Source organism: Bubalus kerabau, chromosome 14 (genome assembly GCF_029407905.1).
Source record: "Bubalus kerabau isolate K-KA32 ecotype Philippines breed swamp buffalo chromosome 14, PCC_UOA_SB_1v2, whole genome shotgun sequence".
Taxonomy (NCBI): Eukaryota; Metazoa; Chordata; class Mammalia; order Artiodactyla; family Bovidae; genus Bubalus; species Bubalus kerabau.
In genome coordinates this window covers 68601485-68624856 of record NC_073637.1, presented here as the reverse complement: position 1 = coordinate 68624856, position 23372 = coordinate 68601485, and the positions used below count along the sequence as shown (strand labels likewise).

Genomic DNA, 23372 nt, shown 5'->3' with positions numbered 1-23372 from the left:
ATCACTGCTATGCACTTGAAACTAACACAACATGGTAAACTAACTATATTTCAATTTTAAAAAGTCTCTTATCTTCTGTTTCTGGAAGTCACGAGTCTGAAATAGTTCTTACTGGGTGTTATCGTTCCCTCGGGAGGCTTTAGGGAAGAATGCGTTTCCTTGCTTTTTCCAGCTTCTAGACTCCCTCCTCTTTGCTTGGCTCGCTGCCTCTTGCCATCTGCAAAGCCAGCGGTGTCAGGCTGGGTACTCCTCATGCTGCTTCCCTCATACGTTTTTGAGGACCTTGACGACTGCATTGGGCTCACCTGGATAATTCAGGATACTCGCCCTGTTTTTTTTTTTTTCCTTCTATTTTTAAAATTGAGATATAGTTGATATACAGTAGCTCCCCATTTTTAAAGTCAGCTGATTAGCAACCGTAATTCCCCTTTGCTGTGTAATGTAACATATCCACAAATTCTGGGGATTAGGACATGGACATCTTTGGAGGGACATTATTTTGCACATCCCAGGGCTTAAGAAGGAGTTCCAGGTCAGGACCACCAGTACAGCTTTATTCTTATTAACACCCCTTCCAGTGTGTGCAAGTAGCCCATTCAAGAGAGAACACCCATTAAACTTCCTCCAAAATCTCTGCTGCAGCTCACATCTCTCCCTGAATGTCCATGGAGTGATCTGGGAGCAAGGGGGGCAGGAGTAGTACCGCACACACTTCATTTGTCAAGTAAACTTAGAATCAAAAGCACATAGAAAACGATGCCAAAAAACCATAAGGGAGCAGTTCAGTGGATCTTTTGAAAATGAACACTCTCATGTGACCACTTCTCAGATCGGTACCCCAGAAGCCCCCCCTTGTACCCCCGATTAATTATCACCTCCTCCATAGGTAACTGCTATTCTAACTTAGCATTACCTGTTTTTTAAGTAAACATTTTACTGAAGCACGCATATAAGAAAGTGCACTAATCAGGGATGTAGCTGGATTATTTTTCATTAATTGAGTAATCATTAATTTCATTAATGAGTCAGCACTGAGTAATCCGCAGAACATTTGTAGCACTCCATAATTGGCCCTCAGCTCCTCTCCTGTAAGGACACTTCTCAGAAGTTGTACACACAACGTTGACTTCTATCCCCCTCACCCATGTATAGTCACCTGATAGGGAAGAAGGGAAGGCTGAGCATTTGGTCTTAATTCCCACACATGTCAAGTGAATAAGGGAGATTCTGTTACTAAAGAATGAGGGGAAATATTGGAGGGCAACTAGCAATGTCTGGCAAGACCTTTGTAGTCTCTCCAGTGAGAGAGAATAAGGGCCAGGTCTAGGGCTGTGACCTTGGTATGGATGGAAAGGGGAGAAGGCATGAGAGACATCACATGGTAGAATGTGGTGCTTGCTTGTCTGGAAGGGAGAAAAGATATGGTAGGAATGCCCTGTATACCAAAATATGAGGTGAGGATATTTTCCCCCCGAAAATGCTTCCTTGGAAAAGAGGAATTTGCTCTATATTTGAGTCCTTGCAGAGCTCTCAAAGTAGGGGGAGCTCTGTCAAATACATTGAATATATTTGGGATGGAACATTGGCTTGAATTGTCCTCAATCAATGTACTAATTTTGGATAATGCACGTAGAAGTCAACTGACCAAAACAGTAAAAGAAAAATCAATTCAAATTTAGTCATTATTCTCTTGGACACAATTTCACAATTATAAGTGTTGGATGACACTGGATACAATACCTTAAGAGCAACGCAATGAATAAGTTGCAGAGACGGTGAATTTATGTTTCCAGGACATGAAAAAACCCAACTGTCCTCATGTTACATAAGTGGGGACTGGTGGCCTGAGATAAAATTTCCAGTGACAATATCACATATGGATTCAGAAAGTACTGTATCTCACACAACTTAAACAGAAGTGAAGGTGGCAGAAGACTCAAAAAACATCTTTAGTTTGATGAAATACTGATGTTGTAAAGGCAAGCATTTGAAAACTGTTTTATGAAGTGAGAAAAAAACAGTTTTATGAAAAACACTTTTTCTATGAAACATTTTTAATGAATAAAGCATTATTGCTAAACGAATCCGTATTTTTCAATTTGAAATGTTTTGAATATGCATGTATGATGAAATGGATACTTTAATTATTACAACTAGATATTTGATATTTCATCGATACCATTTAACAATTATGTGTTCAACATGGCCAAGAAATCTGGGGGAGAGTTTCCTCCCATCACAAGGCAGAGCCTTTGGGGTCGCGCCCATCCTGGCAAACATGGTACATAGATAAAGACCTGCTTGGCCTTGTCAAGATGTTGGGTGCAGAACTAGGGCCAATTTGATTCAACATTTATTGATCTTTTGCTGATCAGTAAATGTGTTTATTCAGCATTTACCTATTTTCTAAAAGTTCATTTACAAAATTCAGCACCTGGGATACAGAGATGACAAGGTGTGGTTTCATGGAACCGCTCAGAGTCTAGTCAGGGAGGCAGATATGGAAGCAAGAAAAAGAAACCCAGGGCCAGAGTGGACAGCCAACTCACTGCTAAGAGGGTGTAGGAACATCAATCCTCACTGGGAAAATCAGAGAACATTCTGGAGAGTGGCTGAACGTCTGAGCTGAAACTTGAGGAATGAATGCGGTTTTGTTGCATTTTTTCTGTTGTTTTTTTTTTTAGCTGCGCCGCATAGCATGAGGGATCTTAGTTCCCCTACCAGAGACTGAATCCAGGCACCTGGCAGGGGAAAGCATGGAGCCCTAAACACTGGGCTGCCAGGGAGGTCCTCCAAGGCAGTTTTGATGAATGTAGACTGGACCGAGGGACCAGCATGAGTGAAGGCACCCAGCTAGGACAAGAATCTGGGTTCCTCTGGCAGCGGTCAAGGGGCTGGGGTGTGTGTGGGGTTGGAGCGTGGACGGTAAGCAGGCCGCAGTTGGAAGCTGAGCAGGGAAGGGGCAGGACCCCAGGCGGTAAGAGCAGTTCCAAAGCTTCTGGAGGAGTCTGGGTGAGAAATCGAGAACTTTGAGCATTGCTGCAGTGGCAGGACCTGCTGGGAGGTCTGGAGCGGGGAGCTGGCAGACGCGAGAAAGCGTCCACCCGTGGATGTGATAGAGGCTCGAGGAAGACAGTGGAGCTGAGGCCAAGTCTCCTGTTACCCTTGACCGTGGAGTTACCCTTCCATGAAAGGACTCGAGTCTGTGCCTGGAAAGGCCAGGCTGGCAAGCAGGCCTAGACCATGGGGTGAAAATCACAGTCAACATCAGGTCAACATCTCAGCGTCGAATACTGAGAGCGTCCTGGGCACCATGACCTTGAGTCCTTCGCAGCAGAAGCTGGGCTCCACTTGCCGGCCTTGCGGGAGCTGGGGGTTCTGGTCTAAGGTGGGGGACTGGCAGGAAGGCCTTTGGGGCCGTCCTGTGTGACGGATTTCCAGTGCACACAGTAGCGGTTACTGTGGACCCTAGGTGTGCCAATGGGGAGCGGCTTGCGAGGGACAAAACTATCGTATCTGATGTCTAAGAACTTTCGGCACAGAGAAGGGAACTCAAAATCTCTTTTTTTAGCAAGTAGGCTGGCTGCCTGAGAGATGGCGGGGGTAGAATCTGGGCTTTGTCACTTAACTAGCTCTGAGGCCTTGGGGGAGCATCTTTCCATCTGTAGCTCTTGGTGTCCCACCCAAGGAATTGAGAAGTAGTCCACCTCACAGAACAGTTGTGGGACCAGATGAGATAATATTACACAAAGTGGCCTGCTCACTGCCTGGCCCGTAGTAGACACTTGGAAAATACTAGAGCCTTAGCCCCTTTCTCATCCAGGGGCAGGGTTTACGGCCTGGGAGGGTGTCAGGCCCAGGCTTCCTCAGGAGATCAGCGTCATCCCGGCCTGTGATCTGGTTTAGGCTGGGAAACATGGCTTCCAGGTCACGCCTCTACTTTTATAGCTGACTAGTTAAAGCCCAGAAAGTTAAATCACCTAACTGAGGTCACAAGGCGTGTTGAGACAGAGCCAGGCCTCTCCTCCCAAGGCCCCTGGCATGTAGTGTTGGCTCCCGTGAGATTCTAGGCGCCTGTCAATTGACTTGGAACAGTGACGCTTAGAAGAAGTTATAGCTAAGACGGTCAGAACAATCTCCTCTCTCTCTCTCCTCCACCCTCTTGGTAAAGCTAAATGAAAAGACTCATTGTCTCATGGAGAGGAGAAAAATTGCTAGAACAAAAGTCAAAACTGTTGTATTTTTTTTTTTTAATATTCTTTCCATGCCCCCAAATGCTTCATGGAATCTGTTCTGACTGAATTAACCTCTATTTCTCAGTACAACAATTCTTCTCATATGCCCATCTATGAAAAGAACTGTTTCTCAAACATCATTCCATTTTCTGGTGAGAATTGGCTCTGGCTTCTGTTCTTCAAATGCTAGAAGTTATAAATGCCACACTGAGACACAACGATTAATGTGGGCTACATGTACTGACTTATTTTTTCTTGTTTCACTGCCATTGAATTGTTTAAAAAGGTCTATCTTGTCAGATATTAATACTGCCATATTGGTTTTATGTTGACTTGTATACAGTATCCTTTCCCCTATTTCTTTAGATTTTTTTTTTAAATAGCTGTTTTGAAGTTGAACTTAAACAATAAAATTCTCCACTTTGGGATCTTCCCTGGTGGTCCAGTGGTTAAGAATCTGCCTTGCTCATGTAGGGGACACAGGTTCGATCCCTGGTCAGGGAACTAAGATCCCGTATGCCATGGGACAACTAACACTTGATGAAGCCAAAAATAAATATTTTTTAAAAAGAAAAAAAAATCTTCAGTTTTAAGTGTATAATTTGATGGGCTCTGAAAAATGTATAGAGCCATGTAACGTCTACCACAATCATGGTGAATACTTATGTCAGCCCCCAAATTTCCCTCCTGCCTCTGTGTCGTTGTTCAGTCACTCAGTTGTGTCTGACTCTTTGCAATCCCATGGACTGCAGCATGCCAGGCCTCCCTGTCTATCACCAACTCCCGGAGTTTCCTCAAACTCATGTCCATTGAGTCAGTGATGCCATCCAGCCATCTTGTCCTCTGTCGTCCCCTTCTCCTCCTGCCTTCAGTCTTTCCCAGAATCAGGGTCTTTTCCAATGAGTCAGCTCTTCACATCAAGTGGCCAAAGTATTAGAGCTTCGGCTTCAGCATCAGTTCTTCTAATGAATATTCAGGATTGATCTCCTTTAGGATGGACTGGTTGTATCTCTTTGAAGTCCAAGGGACTCTCATGAGTCTTCTCCAACACCACAGCTCAAAAGCATCAATGCTTCAGCACTCAGCCTTCTTTAAGGTCCAACTCTCACATTTATACATGACTACTGGAAGAATCATACCTTTGACAAGATGGACCTTGTTGGCAAGGTAATGTCTCATGCTTTTTAATATGCTGTCTAGGTTTGTCATGCTTTTCTTCCAAGGAGCAAGCATCTTTTAATTTCATGGCTTCAGTCACCATCTGCAGTGATTTTGGAGCCCAAGAAAATAAAGTCTCTCACGTTTCCATTGTTTCCCATCTATTTGCCATGAAGTGATGGGACCAGATGCTATGATCTTCATTTTTAAGCCAGCGTTTTCATTCTCCTCTTTCACCTTCATCAAGAAGCTCTTTAGTTCCTCTTCTCTTTCTGTCATAAGGGTGGTGTCATCTGCATATTTGAGGTTATTGATATTTCTCCTGGCACTCTTGATTCCAGTTTGTGCTTCATCCAGTCCTGCATTTCGCATGATGTACTCTTCATATCAGTTAAATAAGCAGGGTGACAATACACAGCCTTGATGTACTCCTTTCCCAATTTGGAACCAGTCTGTTTTTCCATGTCTGATTCTAACTGTTGCTACTTGACCTGCAAAATTTCTCAAGAGGCAGGTCAGGTGGTCTGGTATTCCCATCTCTTTAAGAAGTTTCCACGGTTTGCTGTGATCCACACTGTCAAAGCCTTTAGTGTAGTCAATGAAGTAGAAGCAGATGTAGCTGCCCCTCTTTTCCCATCCAATGCCCTGAGGTCAAATCAGAACCACTGATCTCCTTTCTGTGTGCAGTGTTGCCCTTTGCTGGATTCACATAAGTGGAATTGTTCACTATGTGTTCTTTTTGTGTCTGGCTTCTTTCACTCAGCCTAATTAGTTTGAGATTCACCCAGTATATCATTCCATTAGTTGGTATTAGTCCATCTTATGGATGTACCACAATTCATTTATCTGTTCATTCATATATGGACATTTGTGTTCCCAGTTTTCAGCTTTCACAAAGAAAGCTTCTATGAGCATCTGAGTATGTCTTTGTGTAGATGTGTTTTTATGTCTTTTGGGTATATATGTAGCTTTCTGGTTGGCCCAGTTTGCCCAGGACTGAGTTTTCTGGGATGAAAGGCTTTCGGTGCTAAAACACAGGCAATTCTAGGCAAACCAGGCCAGTTGGTCACCTCCTGTTGTCTCCTTTGGGAAATGTACGTTGAACTGTATGAGCAACTGCTATATTGTTTCTCTAAATGACTGTATCAATTTGCACCCTTACCAGCAACATATTAGAATTCCAGTTTTTTACATTTTTGTCAATGCTTGGTTATATCAGTCTTTTAAGTTTTAGATATTCTGGTGAATTTGTCATGGAATGTCACTGTGATTTTTAATTTTTTTAATGTTTATTTATTTTGGCTGCATGGAATGTTAGTTTTAGCTTGAGGGATCTTCGGTCTTCATTGTGGCACTCAGGATCTTTAGTTGTGGAATTTGAGATCTGGTTTCCTGAGCGGAGATTGAACCCAGGCCCCCTGCATTGAGAGTGCAGAGTCTTAGCCACTGGACCACCAAGGAAGTCCCTGTCATTGTGATTATTAATTTGCATTTTTCTAATGACTGAGAATGTTGAACATTTTCTCATATGTTTATCTGTTATCTGAACGTCTTCTTTGGTGATATGAGTGTTCAAATATTCTGCACGTTTTCATGTGGGTCGTTTGTCTTTGTGTTGTTATAGGAATGTATGTGCGGAATATAAATGATATATAGACATACAGACATACAAGGATATATGTCTTGGAAATCTTTTCTACCAGACTGTGACTTGCTGTACCATTGCATTTTGAAAAGGGAATTTATAAAATTTATTTTACTGAAGCATAGTTGATTTACAACGGTGTGCTAATTTCTGCTGTACACAAAGTGACTCAGTTATACACGCATTCTTTTTCATATTTTTTCCATCACAGTTTATCACGGGACATTGACCGTAGTTCCCCGTGCTGTACAGTGGGGCCTTGTTGCTTACCCGGTCTATACACAGAAGTTTGTATCTGCTGATCCTAAACTCGTCCACTCCTCTCCCTGTTGGCAACCACAAGAGTGTTCTCTCTTCTGTGGGTCTGTTTGTTTCGTAGACACGTTCCCTGTGTCATATCTTAAATTCCTCATGTGAGTGGTATCATATGATATTTGTCTTTCTCTTTCTGACTTCACCGTAGTATGATGGTCTCTAGGTCCACCCGTGTTGCTGTAAGTGGCATTATTTCACTCTGTAGAAAGAAATTTTAAATACTTTAAGGTACTAACTTGTATTTTTAAATTATGGATTTGTGTGTGTCATTGTTTTATTACAGTGTCGCAAGTCAGCATCAAAGTTAATATAAGGTACATTAAATGGCTCAATATGACAAAATTAACAGTGTGCACTTCATATTAATTGGTTTGATTGCATAATGATAATAAAAAGTAGCTGTCACTTTTTGGACACTTACTATATACCAGATAGTATTCTATGTGCTTTATTTTTTAAATTTATTTCCTTTTAATTGGAGGATAATTGCCTTGCAATATTGTGTTGCAAGGCAACACAATATATTATTCTATCATGTATCAACATGAATCTGCCATACGTCCTTGTCCTCTTGAACCTCCCTCCCACCTGCCACCACATTCTATGTGCTTTATATATTTGAGCTTATTTAATTCATACAACAACCAGATGTCTTTATTATCCCCAGTTTAAAGATGAGGAAACTGCAGCAGAGGGAGGTAAAGTAACTTGCTCAGGGTTAGACAACTAGAAATGTTTAGCTCTGTTTATTCTTCTTTTTAAAATTTATTTATTATGGCTGCACTGGGTCTTTGTTGCTGCTCGTGGGGTTTCTCTAGTTGGGGCACGCTTTCTCCAGTTGCACCCTTTGATTTTGGTGCATGGCTTCTCCTTGCCTGGTGCGGTGGCTTCTTTGTTGCAGAGCACAGGCTCTAGGGTGCTTGGGGTTCAGTAGTTGCTCAGCTTTCAGGCTTAGTTGTCCCTCGGTAAGTGGAATCTTCCCACAGCACGGATAGAACCCGTCTCCTGAATTGGCAGGCAGACTCTTAACCACTGGACCACCAGGGAAATCCAGGTCTGTTTATTCTCAACTCCCTATCCCTTACATATCTCCAGACCCTTCTGGTGAGCAATGGTGACTCGAAAATGCAAACACCTCTTAAAATCCACAGTAAACCCAAGCCACATGAAATGGTGTTTGTTTTTTGAAAATGATAATTATCCACCACAATGTGTTCTAAATGTTTGGATTTAATTGTAGATGTGTCGGGATGGACGTGGACCCTTGAGAGAGTGTTATATATATTTTGAAAGAAATAAACATGGACTTTGTGCATATGGGAAGAAGGAGACCATCACTAAAATAATAAATCACATATAAATGACGTAATACACTTAGAATTGATAAAACCAAGGAAACTTGAAATAAACAGTAGGTTTAGGATCAGAGAAAGAGGGAAAATCTTTTAAGTTTTCTTCCTTTTCTAAAAAGGAACCTCACAGGTTAAGCTATGAAAAGGGACCAGTTAGTAAAGAGTTTTATTTTGTTATAAGGGGTGGGCAGTAGTTATCCATAAGGAAATAACAATGCTCTGGAGCTTCACCCCTTTATCACCTGCATAACCTTAGGTAAATTATTTAACTGCTTTACTTACTGTAAGAATTAAATGGCTTAATACATTTAAAACACTTGGCTCAATGCCTGGCACATAGTAAGCACTGAATGAACATCTGCTATTTTTAATGGAACCTTAAGGCAGAGTGAAAAGTGAGCTAGTGCAACACAGCAAGTGTGAAAAACTGTGGTCTTTGAAGGTCGACAGGCCTAGGTTCATCTCCAGGTCAATTCCTGAAAGCAGCTTGCTGTACAAACAGTTCACGGAATTATTAAGGTGTTTTTTTCCCCCACGTTTTGGGAAGTGATCCCTGCCCTTGTCCTGTCCTGATCCCACCTCTGACGGTGAAACAGCTATGGCCTTTCATGAATTGACTTCTGGGGACTTGACTTGCAGCTAGCCAAGTTTTCTGTTAAATGGTAAATTAGCCACTTACCCTGGGTTTGAATCCCTTCTTTGCTACTTATTTTAGCTGGGTGAGCTCAGTCAAGTTACTAAACTTCTCTGAGCCTCAGTTTCCTCATCTCTAAAAAGCAGAAACAGTAATTCTGATTGGGATGAGGATTAGATGAAATCAATTGGGTAGAATGGCCAAGCACAAGATGAGGACTTTGTAAAGAAACTTTACAGGCAGATGATCTTCCTTAAATGTTCTTCCTCCTTAAATATTCCCTCCTCCCCACTAATTTGTGTAAATTAATAAATTGCTTATGACATCTATCATGATGACTGAAACTAGAAGAAAAACAATTTAAACCTAGTCCCAGGACATCGCCTTTTCCGTAGGGTTTGCCAGGCAGAAGAGTCCATATCATTCACCACCTGGCAAGTGCCTTTCTCATCCCACGTGAGGCACTGAGACTGGCCAGCCTGGGAAAGCCTGGATCTGATCACGTTACTTCCCTGCTCAGAATCTTTTCTCCAGAGCCTTCAACAGCGGCTACTCTGCAGGACCAGCACAGAAAACCATTCAAGTCTGGTCAAGAGTGTGTTACTCCAATTGAAACTCCCTTGCCTCTGTGGATATCTGAAACTCAACTCAGGGCTAAAATTCTTTCTGCATCTGAGAGCTTCTTGCTCAACATTGCAATAGATCCTGTTCTTCTCTGGTCTCCTAACACTTTTGCTTGCACGCTTGCCCCTACCTCCTCATGTGTGCCAGACACTATCCTGAATGCGTCAGTTACATGGATTAAGTCACTCAATTAACTAATATTATCCCATATTCCCACATGGCATGGGGAGGTTAAGTAGCTTGCCCAAGGTCACACACAGTTAGCAAGTGTCAGAGCCAGAATCCAGAGCCCGGCAGTCTGGTGCCAGAGTTCAAGCCTTTAACCACTGAACCACGCTCCCTCTTAATAGATGCATGTGGGAGGCAGGGAGGCTGGGAGGCTAAGTCATGTTAACTTATTGCAACTGTATGTGAATTCCTTGGGAAACATACAGATTAATTCCTGCCATCCACCATTATTAGACTAAGAAAATATTGTTACTTGGACTCCTCGGGTGGAGTTTTCCCTTTTTCAAATCCAGGATATAGAATGTTACTACAAATAACTGAAAATAAACTTGATTGAAAAGAAACTTCAGGGTCGATTCCCCCCCCCACCCCAAGTTTTCCGTTCAGTCTTATGGTGACCAAAGTGGCGAAAAATTCCAACTATGCACGCAATGCTCAGACCATTCAAGAACCTACCAGTGGGGTCTGAGGGTCACACACACAAATGGCATTTTAAGTACCAGCGGCACGTCTGATTGGGGAAAGGCAGGGGGCGGGAGGGGGCGGGGGTCTATGGCTCGTCGGGTTCAGGGAGACCCGGAAACCTCACCCAGCCCTCTTCTCCCGTTGTGTTTGTCACAGCCTAGCCCCTCTTCCTCTTCTTGAAGATGGAGAAGATGCTGGTGGGCTGCTTTCTGCTGCTCTTCGGACCGACCCTCCTCCTCCTCCCGGCTGAGGCCAGGGAGCGGCGGCCTCCTCCCAGGTCCATCTCCAGAGGGAGACACGCTCGGACCCACCCTCAGACTGCCCTCCTGGGTGAGTGACGGGTGGGCGGGGCTCCGCCCCAGAAACAGGGCGAGGTGGTCGAGGGCGGGCCTCCAATGGGGGCGGGGGCCCGCCCCGGGTGCCCACTTTGGGTGTGCTGGGGGAGAGGGCATCTCGTTGGCAGGGAGTCAGCCTGCGTTGAGGATGTGGTTGTACATTGGTTTTCAAGTGAAATGAAAACCTCTTTCATTGCAAAACTTTCCATTTAATCTGAAGCTCCTGACTTTTCTCCAATAAGCAAGGGAAAGGGTTTTCATCTGAAAAGGTCCTGGTTGGACTTACCCGGACAATGGTGTTATAAAAATGTTTTCTTGGGTCTGTCTGCTGATCTATATTGATGATGCTTCCCTACCTGGCACCTAGGGAAGAAGAGCAGGTTTGTGGAAGGTGGACGCTGACACGAAAGAGAGATGGAATCAGGAGATTAGAAATATAAGATGTCAGATGTCTGTGTTTCTCTCCCAGTCAACGCGTTTCCTTCAGGCGAATTTTTTTCTTTCTCCCAGAGAAAGCAAAGTTGCTGAAAACACATAAGATATAGAGGAATGGCCTGGTTCTGAACAGGGGCTCTGGAAGGCTGAGGATTCGGGGGTAACAGGAAGGCTGGCCAGTGGCAAGACAGTGGTTTTGGCATAGACCTGGCTTCCTAGGACTTCCCTGGTGGCTCAGACGGTAAAGCGTCTGCCTACAATGTGGGAGACTTGGGTTCAATCCCTGGGTCGGGAAGATCTTCTGGAGAAGGAAATGGCAACCCACTCCAGTATTCTTGCCTGGAAAATCCCATGGATGGAGGAGCCTGGTAGGCTACAATCCATGGGGTCGCAAAGAGTCGGACATGGCTGAGTGAATTCACTCACTCACTCACTGGCTTCATATACTGGCCCTGGTGCTGACCAAGTGGGTACACTTAGGCCACGTAACCTCTCTGAGGTTCAGTCTCCTCATCCATAAAATGGGAATGCTAACACTGATCTTTGTGAGAAGAAGGCATGGTAATGAATATATGTGAATTATAGGTATGCAATGAATGAAAGCTTTCCCACAATCATCATTCCATGAAGTTGTTCTCCAAAACTGTGGGGTTTTTTTGTTTTTTGTTTTTTTGTTACATGGCATGCAGGATCTTAGTTCCAATCAGAGATCAAATCTGTGCCTATGTAGTGAAATAAGAAGTCGTAACCACTGGACCTCCAGAGAAGTCCCTCCAGAACTGTGTTTCATGTTTGTATCTTGTTGGCCAGCCCCTAAAATCTGACCCCCTCCGACGGCCACTGAGAGAACTGCTATGTGTCTGGTTGCCTCAGCATCAAAATGACAAGAGACCAGAGGAACCAGAAGCTCTGTTCTAAGAGGTCAGAATCTTTACGGTGCTATAAGCAATGACCCCAAGGATGCTGGGCCCTCCATGTCTTTAGTTTCCTGAGAATCTGTTTCCATAGTGACATAAACATATGATTTCTGCAAATGTGGAAAGGACTGGGGGATGTTTAGCATACTGATTAAAGCGCTTTTAAAAAATGTTTTAAGATGATAAACATATATTATCATATGATAAACATATATTATCATATGATAAACATACCTATCATCTATCTATATAAACATATATCATCATATGATAAACATATCTATCTATCATCTATCTATCTATAAAGAGAGGTGACATAGGTGTGTGAGTGTGTGAGAGGGAGAGAGAGAGAGAGCTCGAAATGCCTGATTCCTAGATCAGCAGCAGTGATTATACAGTTGGGTTTCTGATGGGGCTGTTTTTGAAATGAACCACCCCACACTTAGCCAGAAGAGCATACAGACACCTCTTGGTATTCACTATCTCTGTGCCTACTCCCTGCCTCTCTCTCTTCCCCCTACACATACTTTCTGATACACTCACATGCACATAGACACACACGCTCACGCACTCTCACCTCCCCCCACACACGGACACTGGGTCTCCCCTAGTGGTCAGCATTCACTGCTCTCTCAGGCTCTGAAATAGAAACCTCCTGGTCTTTGCACATAAGAGATCCTGTTTTGCTAAGGGCATCAATCCCGAATCTAGCATCCTCCCCCTCCACTTTTCTGATTTTGCAGGAGAATGTGTCAGGGACAAAAAGGGGGTAGGATATGGCACCCCTCTGCCACCTAAGGAATGGCTGGCCACTCCCTGATGTGCGGGAGGGCAGCTTGACTTGGGAACGTGGGGACTGAGTGTGAATCATGAAACTGAAGGCAAACACCACCATTCTGGCCTGGATTCTCTAGTGCCATCTTCTTTCGGTCTACCTTTGACAGCAAACAAAGATGGAGAAGACATGCTCCTTGTAGTCCTTGCCCTGACTGCTTTTTTGATGGCTGGATTTTTGATATCTACTGCATGATGTATTTCACCAATTACTTGCTTGCATGACTGTCTCTGAATGTTTAACAGAGTAGAAGCAAACTTGTTTCTTAGGCTAATTTTTCATTTGAATTTTCTGATTTTTTTAAAAATTTGTATTTATGTCTAAATTCAAGTGAGAGGCTGGGTAACAACTCGAGCCTATTGAAAAAATAATGCAGATATTTTTCTACCTTCCTATAGATGTTTGCATGTCACTCAGGTGGTAGTCCGTGATGTGTGTCCAGGAGGGCTTACCTTCTACTGCATTCATTTATCTGGAATTTCTGCTCTGTGCCAGACATGAGGGAGTTAAAGTGCAACCAAGAAGTACACATGCAGTGGGGAAGACAGACGTGCGAAAAGGTCATTAACTTGGTGGAATCTGTGTGCAACAGTAGCAGCGTAGCTAAGTTACAGCTCTACTCTGCCTGCTGTTGGCTCAGCTTAAGAAAGTGGTTCTCAAACTTTTGGGTCTCAGGACCTTTGTACACTCAAAAATTACTGAGGATCCCAAAGTGCTTTTGTTTTTGTGGGTTAAGTCTACTGAGGTTTACTGGATCAGAAATGGAAATGGAGGGACTTCCTTAGTGGTTCAGTGGTTAAGAATCCACCTGCTGGGCTTCCCTGGTGGCTCAGCAGTAAAAATATGCCTGCCAATGCCTCAAGCCAGGAGACTCGGGTTCAATCCCTGGATCAGAAAGATCCCCTGAAGAAGGAAATGGCAACCCACTCCAGTATTCTTGCCTGGAGAATTCCATGGAGAGAGGAGCCTGGTGGGCTACAGTCCATGAGGTCTCGCAAAAGAGTCAGGCACAGCTTAGAGTGGTGTGGATGCATGGGTGAGTACTCAGTTGTGTCCAACTCTTTGCAACAACAACAAAAAGGAATCCACCTGCCAATGCAGGGGATAGAGGTTCAATCCCTGGTCTCGGAAGGTTCCACATGTCACCGAGCAACATGCGCCATAACTCCTGAGCCTGAACTCCAGAGCCTGGTAGTCACAACCAGCGCGCCAACACACTGCAAGAAGAGAAGCCGCCACAGTGAGAAGCCCGTGCACTGCAGTGAGGACCCAGTGCAGCCGAAAACAATAAATAAAATGCAAAAGAGAAATTGAGAAGGAAAACTGTAAAAATATTAATTAATTTAAAAATAACAGTAATAAACACACAGGGTTTCCCTGGTGGCTCAGCTGGTAAAGAATCTGTCTACAATGCGGCAGACCTGGGTTCAATCCCTGGGCTGGGAAGATCCCTTGGAGAAAGGAAAGGCTACCCATTCCAGTATTCTGGCCTGGAGAATTCCATGGACTATGTATAGTCCATGGAGTCGCAAAGAATGGGACATGACTGAGCGACTTTCACTTCACTTCAATAAACACAAAACCTGATGCATAATGCAAATAAAAATATTTGTATAATAATATTTTCAAAATAAAAATATTATGAGAAGAATGGAGGATTTTACATTTTTGCAACTCTGCTTAATGTCTAGCTTAATTAAAGACACCTGGATTCTCATTTCTCATCCATTCAGTCTGTCATGAAATACTGTTTGGGTTGTGTTACTTGAAGAAAATATGGCCTCACACAGATATGCAGTCAGAAAAAGGAACTTAATTGTAATAGCCATTTAAATGAGTATGGATATTCTTCTTTGACATGACACCAAAACTTGACAAATGATAGTTTTTTCAAGGTTAATAGTAGTGTGGACTCTAAAACCACCTCAGTATACATTTTGAACTATATACACACGTAGTGAAGTGAAGTTGGTCAGTCGTGTCCGACTCTTTGTGACCCCATGGACTGTAACCTACCAGGCTCCTCCTTCCATGGGATTTTCTAAGCAAGAATACTGGAGCGGGCTGCCATTTCCTTAAGAGAGAGTATAACAGGCAAACATTAGTGTTGTTATGAAAATAGTTTTGATTTCATGGACCCTCTGGTGGGGGTCTCCAAACCACATGTTGAAAGTGGCTGGTTTAGGGGAGCATTCCAGGGAAAGTTGAGACCGCGTGAAGCTGGGAGATGAGCTGCCAGGAAAGGAATGAGGATGGAGCATGGAGGTGGGGGCTGGTGAGGCCATCAGGACCGCCATGTCTGTAAGGCAAGGGGTCTGGGCTGGAGACAAGCCCAGAGGAGGTAGGAAGCAGGTAACTTAGGACCTTGGGGGCACCAACAAAAAGTCTGGGCTTCGTGCTGCAGAGGTGGGAGCCCTGGAAGACTTGAAACTGGCAACAGTGGTGATCACTGCTGATTCCCTTTCTACCCACTGTGCCACCTGGACAGCCTAAGCAGGGTGTGCTGTGTGTGTGTGTGTGTGTGTGTGTGTGTGTGTGTGTGTGTGTCTGGCTCTCTGCAACCCTATGGACTGTAGCCCACCAGGCTCCTCTCCATGGAATTCTGCAGGCAAGAATACTGGAGTGGGTTGCCATTCCCTTCTCTAGGGGATCTTCCCAACCCAGGGATCAAACCTGGGTCTCCCACATTGCAGACAGACTCTTTACCACCTGAGCCACCAGGGAAACCCAGGGTGGGCTAAATGCAAAGCTAAGCTCATGGAAGCTGTTAGATTCTTCCCTCTGTACCTCTCCTGCCTCAGTGGCATCTGTCCCCTCCCAGACTCCCTCCTAAGTTCCCTTCAAAGCGGTGCTAGCTGGAAGTAATGTTGCTCGCCACTCCTAATTACCGCCTGCTCTGTGTCTGCACACTTTTCTCTTTATTGTATCACAGTCATGTGGGGATGGAGCTGTCACCAGGGCCACCAGTGGGGGCATATCAGCCTTTTTGGAAACCTTAACCCTCCTTGCCTGAAGCCCCACTGTATCGGCGATGCCCCTCACCTTGGAATGAGCGTACATGCAAACCGCCTGTGCGCTTCTACCTGCTGGCTCCCCTGTTTTGTTTGTCTTTTACGAGGTCCTGTTGACATGTGCTGTCTTTTCTAAATTTACCAAGCTCGCTCATTTTATTTCTACTAACTAACCTTGAAAGCTTTTCCTTTCCCTGCAATAGACTCCCCTTTTCAGATCAGTGGCACCCGCAAAGAAGTCGTGTTTGTGATTTAAAAGAGCACTTTGTGACAACAGAACAGTAGGTTCGAGAAGTGGGAGGTGGTGCCCCAAAGTGTGTTGGAGAGGGGATGGTGGGAGCTGACTTCCCATCCCCTAAACTCTGCTAGGAAGAATTCTAGAGGTGTTCAGGGGCTAAAGGTCATGGAACTTAGTAAAATTTCTTTCAAATAGTTAATTCACTACTTAAAAATAAGCTAATGAAGACAATCGAAGAACTCACAGTATACAGCCCCAGATTCTGTTCCTGGGAAGGCATTGTACGTTGCTGCCAAGTCGCTTCAGTCATGTCCGACCCTGTGCGACCCCATAGACGGCAGCCCACCAAGCTCCACCGTCCCTGGGATTCTCCAGGCAAGAACACTGGAGTGGGTTGCCATTTCCTTCTCCAATGCATGAAAGTGAAAAGTAAAAGTGAAGTCGCTCAGTCGTGTCCGACTCTTAGCGACCCCATGGACTGCACCTACCAGGCTCCTCCGCCCATGGGATTTTCCAGGCAAGAGTACTGGAGTAGGGTGCCATTGCCTTCTCCAGCATAGTACATTACTAGGCATTTATTTCCAATTTTGCATACGTCTCTAATTAAACCTGATCTCAGAACATCAGAAAAAAATGAAATGTTTGAAACAAGGAGCTGAAGCCTAAATTAGCAATGTGACTGAAGGAATTGGCTGGCCTAGGGAATTAAGTGTAACAATGCCCTAGTCTGTGTTGCCAATGGAGGTTCTTGCCTAGGTTGGTAATTATTAACATTTTCAAGCATTGGCTGCCAGTAAATGAATTTCCACATCCTGAAACAATCCCCTTAATTGACATTTGTTGGCACCCTCAGTGAGGGAAGAAAAGCAGATGCCAGAAGCCATCTGAACTTTTGGCTTCTGGAAGGACAGACCCATTGAGGCCACCAGTCTTAACATGCCCTGAAGCCACTCTGTCACGGATACAACTTTTGTCTCCTTCCTCGAGCTTTCTGGGGCTTTGTTCACCCTCTTCTACCTGGAGTATTTTTCCTTTGTTGTTGTTGTTCAGTCACTCAGTCTTGTCTGACTCTTTGCAAGCCCATGGACTGCAGCACGCCAGGCTTCCCTGTCCTTCACCATCTCCCGGAGTTTGCTCAAACTCATGTCCATTGAGTCGGTGATGCCATCCAACCATCTCATCCTCTGTCGTCCCCTTCTCCTCCTGCCTTCAATCTTTCCCAGCATCAGGGCCTTTTCTAATAAGTCGGCTCTTTTCTCTGGGTAAGGCTTATTATCAGCCTTGGAGAAGGAAATGGCAACCTACTCCAGTACTCTTTCCTGGAAAATCCTGTGGACGGAGGAGCCTGGTAGGCCAGAGGCCATGGGGTCACAAAGAGTTGGACACGACTGAGCGACTTCACTTCATTCTCACTATTGTCAGCCAAGGGCAGGCTAAATGCCACCTCCTCCCCCTGCCAGCCAGGCGGGACCCTTCCATCCTGGGATGGGCCACAAGCACTCAGATCCTTGGCCAAGGTGTCGGCTCACTTTGCTTTATATTCTGAGGGGTAATAACGGCACCTGCCAAGGATTCCTATTCTGGTTATTTTTGTACTTGCCTTGTTTTTAGCATCAGATTATAAACCCTTGAAGGAAGGGACCGTTTTTCGTGTCTCATGACACCTCTGGAGGTACGATCACTTACTGAGACCTTGCTGTGGGTAGGGACAGGCCTGCTCACTGCATCTATGTAAAAAAGACAAAACACTGCAAGGTGGTTATAGGTTTATCTCATTTTCAGACGAGGAAGCCCAGGAGAAGAGAAGTAAAGCGACTTGGTAAATTTGTTAAGGCTTCTGAAGGTTAAAGTCACTCAGTCATGTCCGACTCTTTGCGACCCTGTAGACCGTAGCCGCCAGGCTCTCTGTCCATAGGATTCTTCAGGCCAGAATACTGGAGTGGGTAGCCGTTCCCTTCTCCAGAGGATCTTCCTAACCCAGGGATGGAACCCAGGTCTCCTGCATTGCAGGTGGATTCTTTACCAGCTGAGCCACCAGGGAAGCCCAAGATACCACAGTGGGTAGCCAGTCCCTTCTCCAGTGTATCTTCCCTTCCGAGGAATCGAACGGGGTCTCCTGCATTGGCAGGTGGATTCTTTACCAGCTGAGCTACAGACTTCTGAAAACCCAGAATGAAAAGTTTTCCCTCCCAACCCTCCCCCCTTCGCGAGAGTTGGCTAAGGATGGCTAAGGAGAGAGGATGGCCGAGGAGTTGTGTGTTTGAGCAAAGAAATACTCGAGCTTGCTTGCTCCCTGACCAGGAGTTTTGAGCAGACCACGACGTGCCCATCAGTCTTCGGAGGTGTTGCTGCTACTGCAGGTCACACCGGGGTCGCTGACCTCAAGCCCCCTCTTTGGTCCCGCCCACAGCGGAAGTTCCTGGAGTGTCGGACCGCGGAGAGGATGAGGCATACAGATGGCTGATTTCATCCTCCTGTCCACGGTTGCAGTCTCTTAGCACGTGACTCCGGGAAAGCTGCTTTTTCCTGTCCAGTGTATTCACCTATAAAGGGAGGTGGCTGGAGTCAGGGATCTTTCATGTCTCATCTGGGGCGTGGTGACATCACCTATTCCCGCCTTCTCGTTGTCCCTTCTCTGGCTCCCAGTAGTGAACCTCCTCTCGCTGCCATCCCTGATGCGATCTTTGGCTGTCTTTCCTTCTCTCCGGATGAGAGGGAGAAGTTTTAAGATAGAAGGGATGGGGCAGTAGAATCAGGCAGGGGGGTTGTAGCGGGTAGGATCCGGGGAAACTGAACACTGGTCCTCATGCCTAATTGTCTCTCAGAAGCTCTGAAAGACTCATTACACTGAGACGGCTGGTTCCCGGGACCAGAGTGTTTGATTCAGTAGGCCTGGGTTGGGGTTTGAGAAGTTGCCATTTCTGGAGACCTCAGTTTGAGAATCTTTGCAGAGGAGAAATCCAGGAGTTGGGGTGGGGATGGGCAGGAGGAAAGGATCTTAGTCAGAGATGCTAAGCATGAACCAGAGAGACAGTGCAGGATGAATAACATTTGCTGAGAAAATTGCAGCTGCAGAGTATAAGCGAACCGTCAGCTGGGTCGACTCTTTCTGCGGCTTTGAAGAGAACCGCTGGTATTTTCCAACCCAGGGGGAGTTAGCAAAGGGGGGAGCCTCAAGCCGCTTACAGCACACTGATTAGCACACATCTAAAGGAGCCAGTGGCCGGCGTGTATCTTTATCATCAGAACTGGTTATAAAAATGAAGGTTGATGCATAGAGCTGATCGAATTGTTTTTAAGTATAGCAAAGGCTTAAAAACAAAATAAACCCTTTGAAGTGAGATCACACCCCCTTTATCAGTCTCCCTCTGTACATCCTCTGTGACATAGTTAGGGCCCAATTATGGACCCAATGGAGGGACTGTCATGGCGGCTGCTCAGTCTGGGTGCAGAAAGTACATCTCATCTCCTCACTCTCTGCCTGTTTTATGTATACAACAATATCTCTGTTATCATTCAGTTGTTATAAACTATATGAAGTGAATTCTTCATTCCTATCTTGTGATTAATACCGAGAAGCTCCAAAAAAGGATAGTATCTGACTTAAGCTGCAGAGTTAAGAACGTTCCTAGCCAATGAATACATAACTTGACTTTCTTTCTTCTACAGAGTCTCTCACCTTCTCTTCTCTAGTAAACTCTGTCTGCTTCCTCTTCTGTAACTCTCTTTTATCCCTTCTTCTCCACTTCCATCCCTCCCTCGTTTCCTTCTTCAGTTCCAGGATGTCTGATCCTCAGCTTGCCTGTGTGTTTGGCACCTGCAGTGTGTATGTGTGGGTGTCCTTTCAGAGGGTGACATAGCCACTTTTTATTTTCTCCTCTTTGATGGCTGCTGCTCTTGGGGGGCAGAGCATACCGCCTTACCCTTCCAGAGCCAATCATGTCCCAGGTTTCCCTACCAGATGATAATAATAACAACATTAATGATGGCTGCCCCTTTTGAGAGAGCATCTACTATGTGCTAGGCAGTTCACCCTTCCCTCTACGTGGTATTAATATTATTATCCCCATTTTACAGATGAAGAAACTGAGGCTTAGAGAGGTTAAATGTTTTGCTCAAGATCGTGCAACCACTGAGCAGCAGAGGTGGGGGTGGAGAAGCCAACGTAACCTTTCCTTTGGCTCAGATTCTTTTCTGCAACCCTTCTCCTCTGTTCCAGCCAACTGAATTGGACTCATCTTTCGAGGGTCCATGGAAGTGGCCCTAATTTCTCAGTTGGGATTTATTAATAGTGCCCCAACAACACATCCCCGCAGCAGGCTCTGTGCCCCAGCTTGTCAGCCTGGACAGTGATTGCCAGCATCGTTGTCTGCATTATATCAGTGATGCTAATAACGCTCGAGGTACACAACAGACACTCGGTGAGCACCAAGAGAAGGAGCAAATGAACCAGTGAGCAAAGAGGAAAAGTCTCCAGAGAGGAGCCACTGGACTGGGGAATGTTCCTGAAGCCAAGGCATGAAAAAAGTTGAAAGATCTGAGGATGTTTAGTTTGAAAAAAAAAAAAAAAATAGAAGATGAAGGGCTCTGAAGGCTGTGTTATGGCAGAGTTTAGACTTGTTATTAAGACCATAAGAACTTAAAGAGGAAATAAAGACCCAATTACCTGAGTTTTTAAGGAAACAGATTTTTTTCCATGTGAAACTTTGTCACCACCAGATTGGCACAGGGAATGAATTGCCTCCTCAGGCTTCAGGGATATCAAAGGCCCTGTGTGCAGGGGGCTAAATAAACATCTCATCTGTAAACCGACACATTCCAGGATTCTAGGGAGGTGCCTGCAGAATTAAGAAATGAACCCAAAGATAAGCACTTTCTCCTCTATTAAAAAAAAAAAAAAAGCTAAATATTTGCTTTCCAAGAAAAATCTGCCTTAGGAACCTTTGAAATAATGTTTTTTAAGCAAGGGAGAAACTAGGACTTTTTTAGTGACTGGCAACATATAATTTGTCGAATTCCTGGGTTTCTCTTCTGGCAATGTTAATGAATGAAAGAATGATTACAGGTAAATTGCCTTAGCTTTTTGTGTTAATTCAGCGTAGAGCTTGCAGTCAACAAAAATCACTAAGCCTTTATTACAGGTGCTTAGTATCACATAGCAGACTTTTTTTTTTAGCTCAAGTGGAATACTTTAAAATTTTTTGTATTAAATTTTACCTTCTTTGTTTAGGTTCATCATTCTCAACGAATACGCTTTTCCTCCTTAGCAAATTTGAATCATTTCTAAATTTGATGAAATATTTTCTGTATCTTTTTCCACGTCCCTACTGAAAATATGAAAAGATATTGATATTTTATATATTTTTTGAAATTATTATAAAGAATGATCAATGATCATTTTAAAAAATTGATGTCTAAATATTTAATGACTCTTAGATACTGAACTACAAGAAGAGCTAGTTCCAAAATTGCCTGAATAAGCAACCCATAAACGTTTCATGTATTCTTGAGAGGAAATATTATAGAGACTTGAGTTGTATATTAGTTTCTAGGGCTGCCATAACAATGTGACACAGACTTAAACGACAGAAATTTATTTTCTCATGACTCCGGAGGCTAGAAGTCCCAGATCAAGGATTGGATTCTTGGTGATGTTACCGAATGCAAATTCATGTGCCTTGAGGCACTGTGAGGCCCCAAGCCCAAAACTGTTGGAGTTTGAAGCTGAGAAAGGTTTATTGCAAGACTGAACAAGGAGACCAGGTAGCTCATGCCCAAGAAACACCTGGACTCCCTGAAGGGTTTCAGCAAAGTGCTTTTAAAGGCCAGGTAAGGAAGGGCATGCCAGGGTCTGAGATCAGCTCATGCATAATTCTCTTATTGGTTGATGGTGAAGTAGCAGCATGGTTAACAGTGTCAATCCTTAGGTGTCAGGAGGTCTGGGGGCTGCTTGTTCATGATCATCAGGTAGTTAATTTCTTCCACTTGGTGGTTTTTAGCATCTGAAAAACTCAGGAAATATGCACGAGATTCTATTCTCTGGGTACTTCAGAGAGGAGCTGGGGGATATGCGAGAAGGGTCTGTCTCTGTGGAGTCCTGCTTAGTTAAGTGAGGCCTCTCCTCTGGGTTTGCAGATGACTGCCAGCTCCCTGTGAACTCACGTGGGCTTCCCTCTGTCCCCGTCTGCATCCACATTGCCTCTTCTTATAAGGACACCAGTCATGTTGGATTAGAGTCAGCCCTAACCTTTGTCACCTCTTGAAAGATCTCATCTCCAGATACAGTCATATTTGGATATACTAGACTTCAACTTACGAATTTCCCAGTTTGCGGAAGACAGTATGTCTTCTCTGACATGTTCCTAAGTAGCCTCTTTTCCCTTTCTGATTTGCCTCACCTTCCCATTTCAGGGTGATATAACTGTTCCTGACATGTTGAAAGACTCCAGTGGTGTGGTACTTATTAGTTTACTAGTGTGTTCCTGAGTCTTGAAAGCAGGTCGGACAAGCTCGATGGGTTGGGCAGCCAACATCTTCGGGCTGCAGATGGGAAACCAGTGCCATCTGGCCAGGATGTGAAACCAGGTCCAAGTAAGATCTTTCAAAAGCCAGGAATTAAAACCACTAACTTAGAAAAGCTTCCTTTCAGTATATCCAGAGAAGGGTGATTTATAGGAAAGGATGAAAGGAGGGTAGTGTGTGTATTTTGGCTGTTCGGAGGACGGTGAGGCCGGGAGGAGGAGGAGGGAGACGTTTTCGTAAGCCCGCAGCCAGCCAATGAGTAAGAACATCAAAGAGGAAGCTGGACAGCCAGATACACAGAGAGCTGATGCAGGGGACAGGGCTGGGGGAGAAACCGGAGGGATCTGACCACTTGGGCTGGGAGCCAAGAGAGGCTTTTGGAAAGGCACGATGCAGTATGTGCAGTGAGCGACATTTGGCCTT

General features: G+C 44.7%; 1 protein-coding gene across 3 annotated transcripts in view; it reads left to right on the top strand.

Moving 5' to 3' along the window:
* Nucleotides 1-23372, top strand: part of MATN2 (matrilin 2) — a 171065-nt gene that overhangs the window by 4953 nt on the left and 142740 nt on the right. For all 3 annotated transcript variants that reach the window (XM_055546595.1, XM_055546594.1, XM_055546593.1), the window contains exon 2: nucleotides 10813-10986. In XM_055546595.1, the coding sequence (XP_055402570.1) occupies nucleotides 10839-10986 (148 nt within the window). In that variant the 5' untranslated portion in view covers nucleotides 10813-10838. The remainder of the gene's footprint in view (nucleotides 1-10812; nucleotides 10987-23372) is intronic.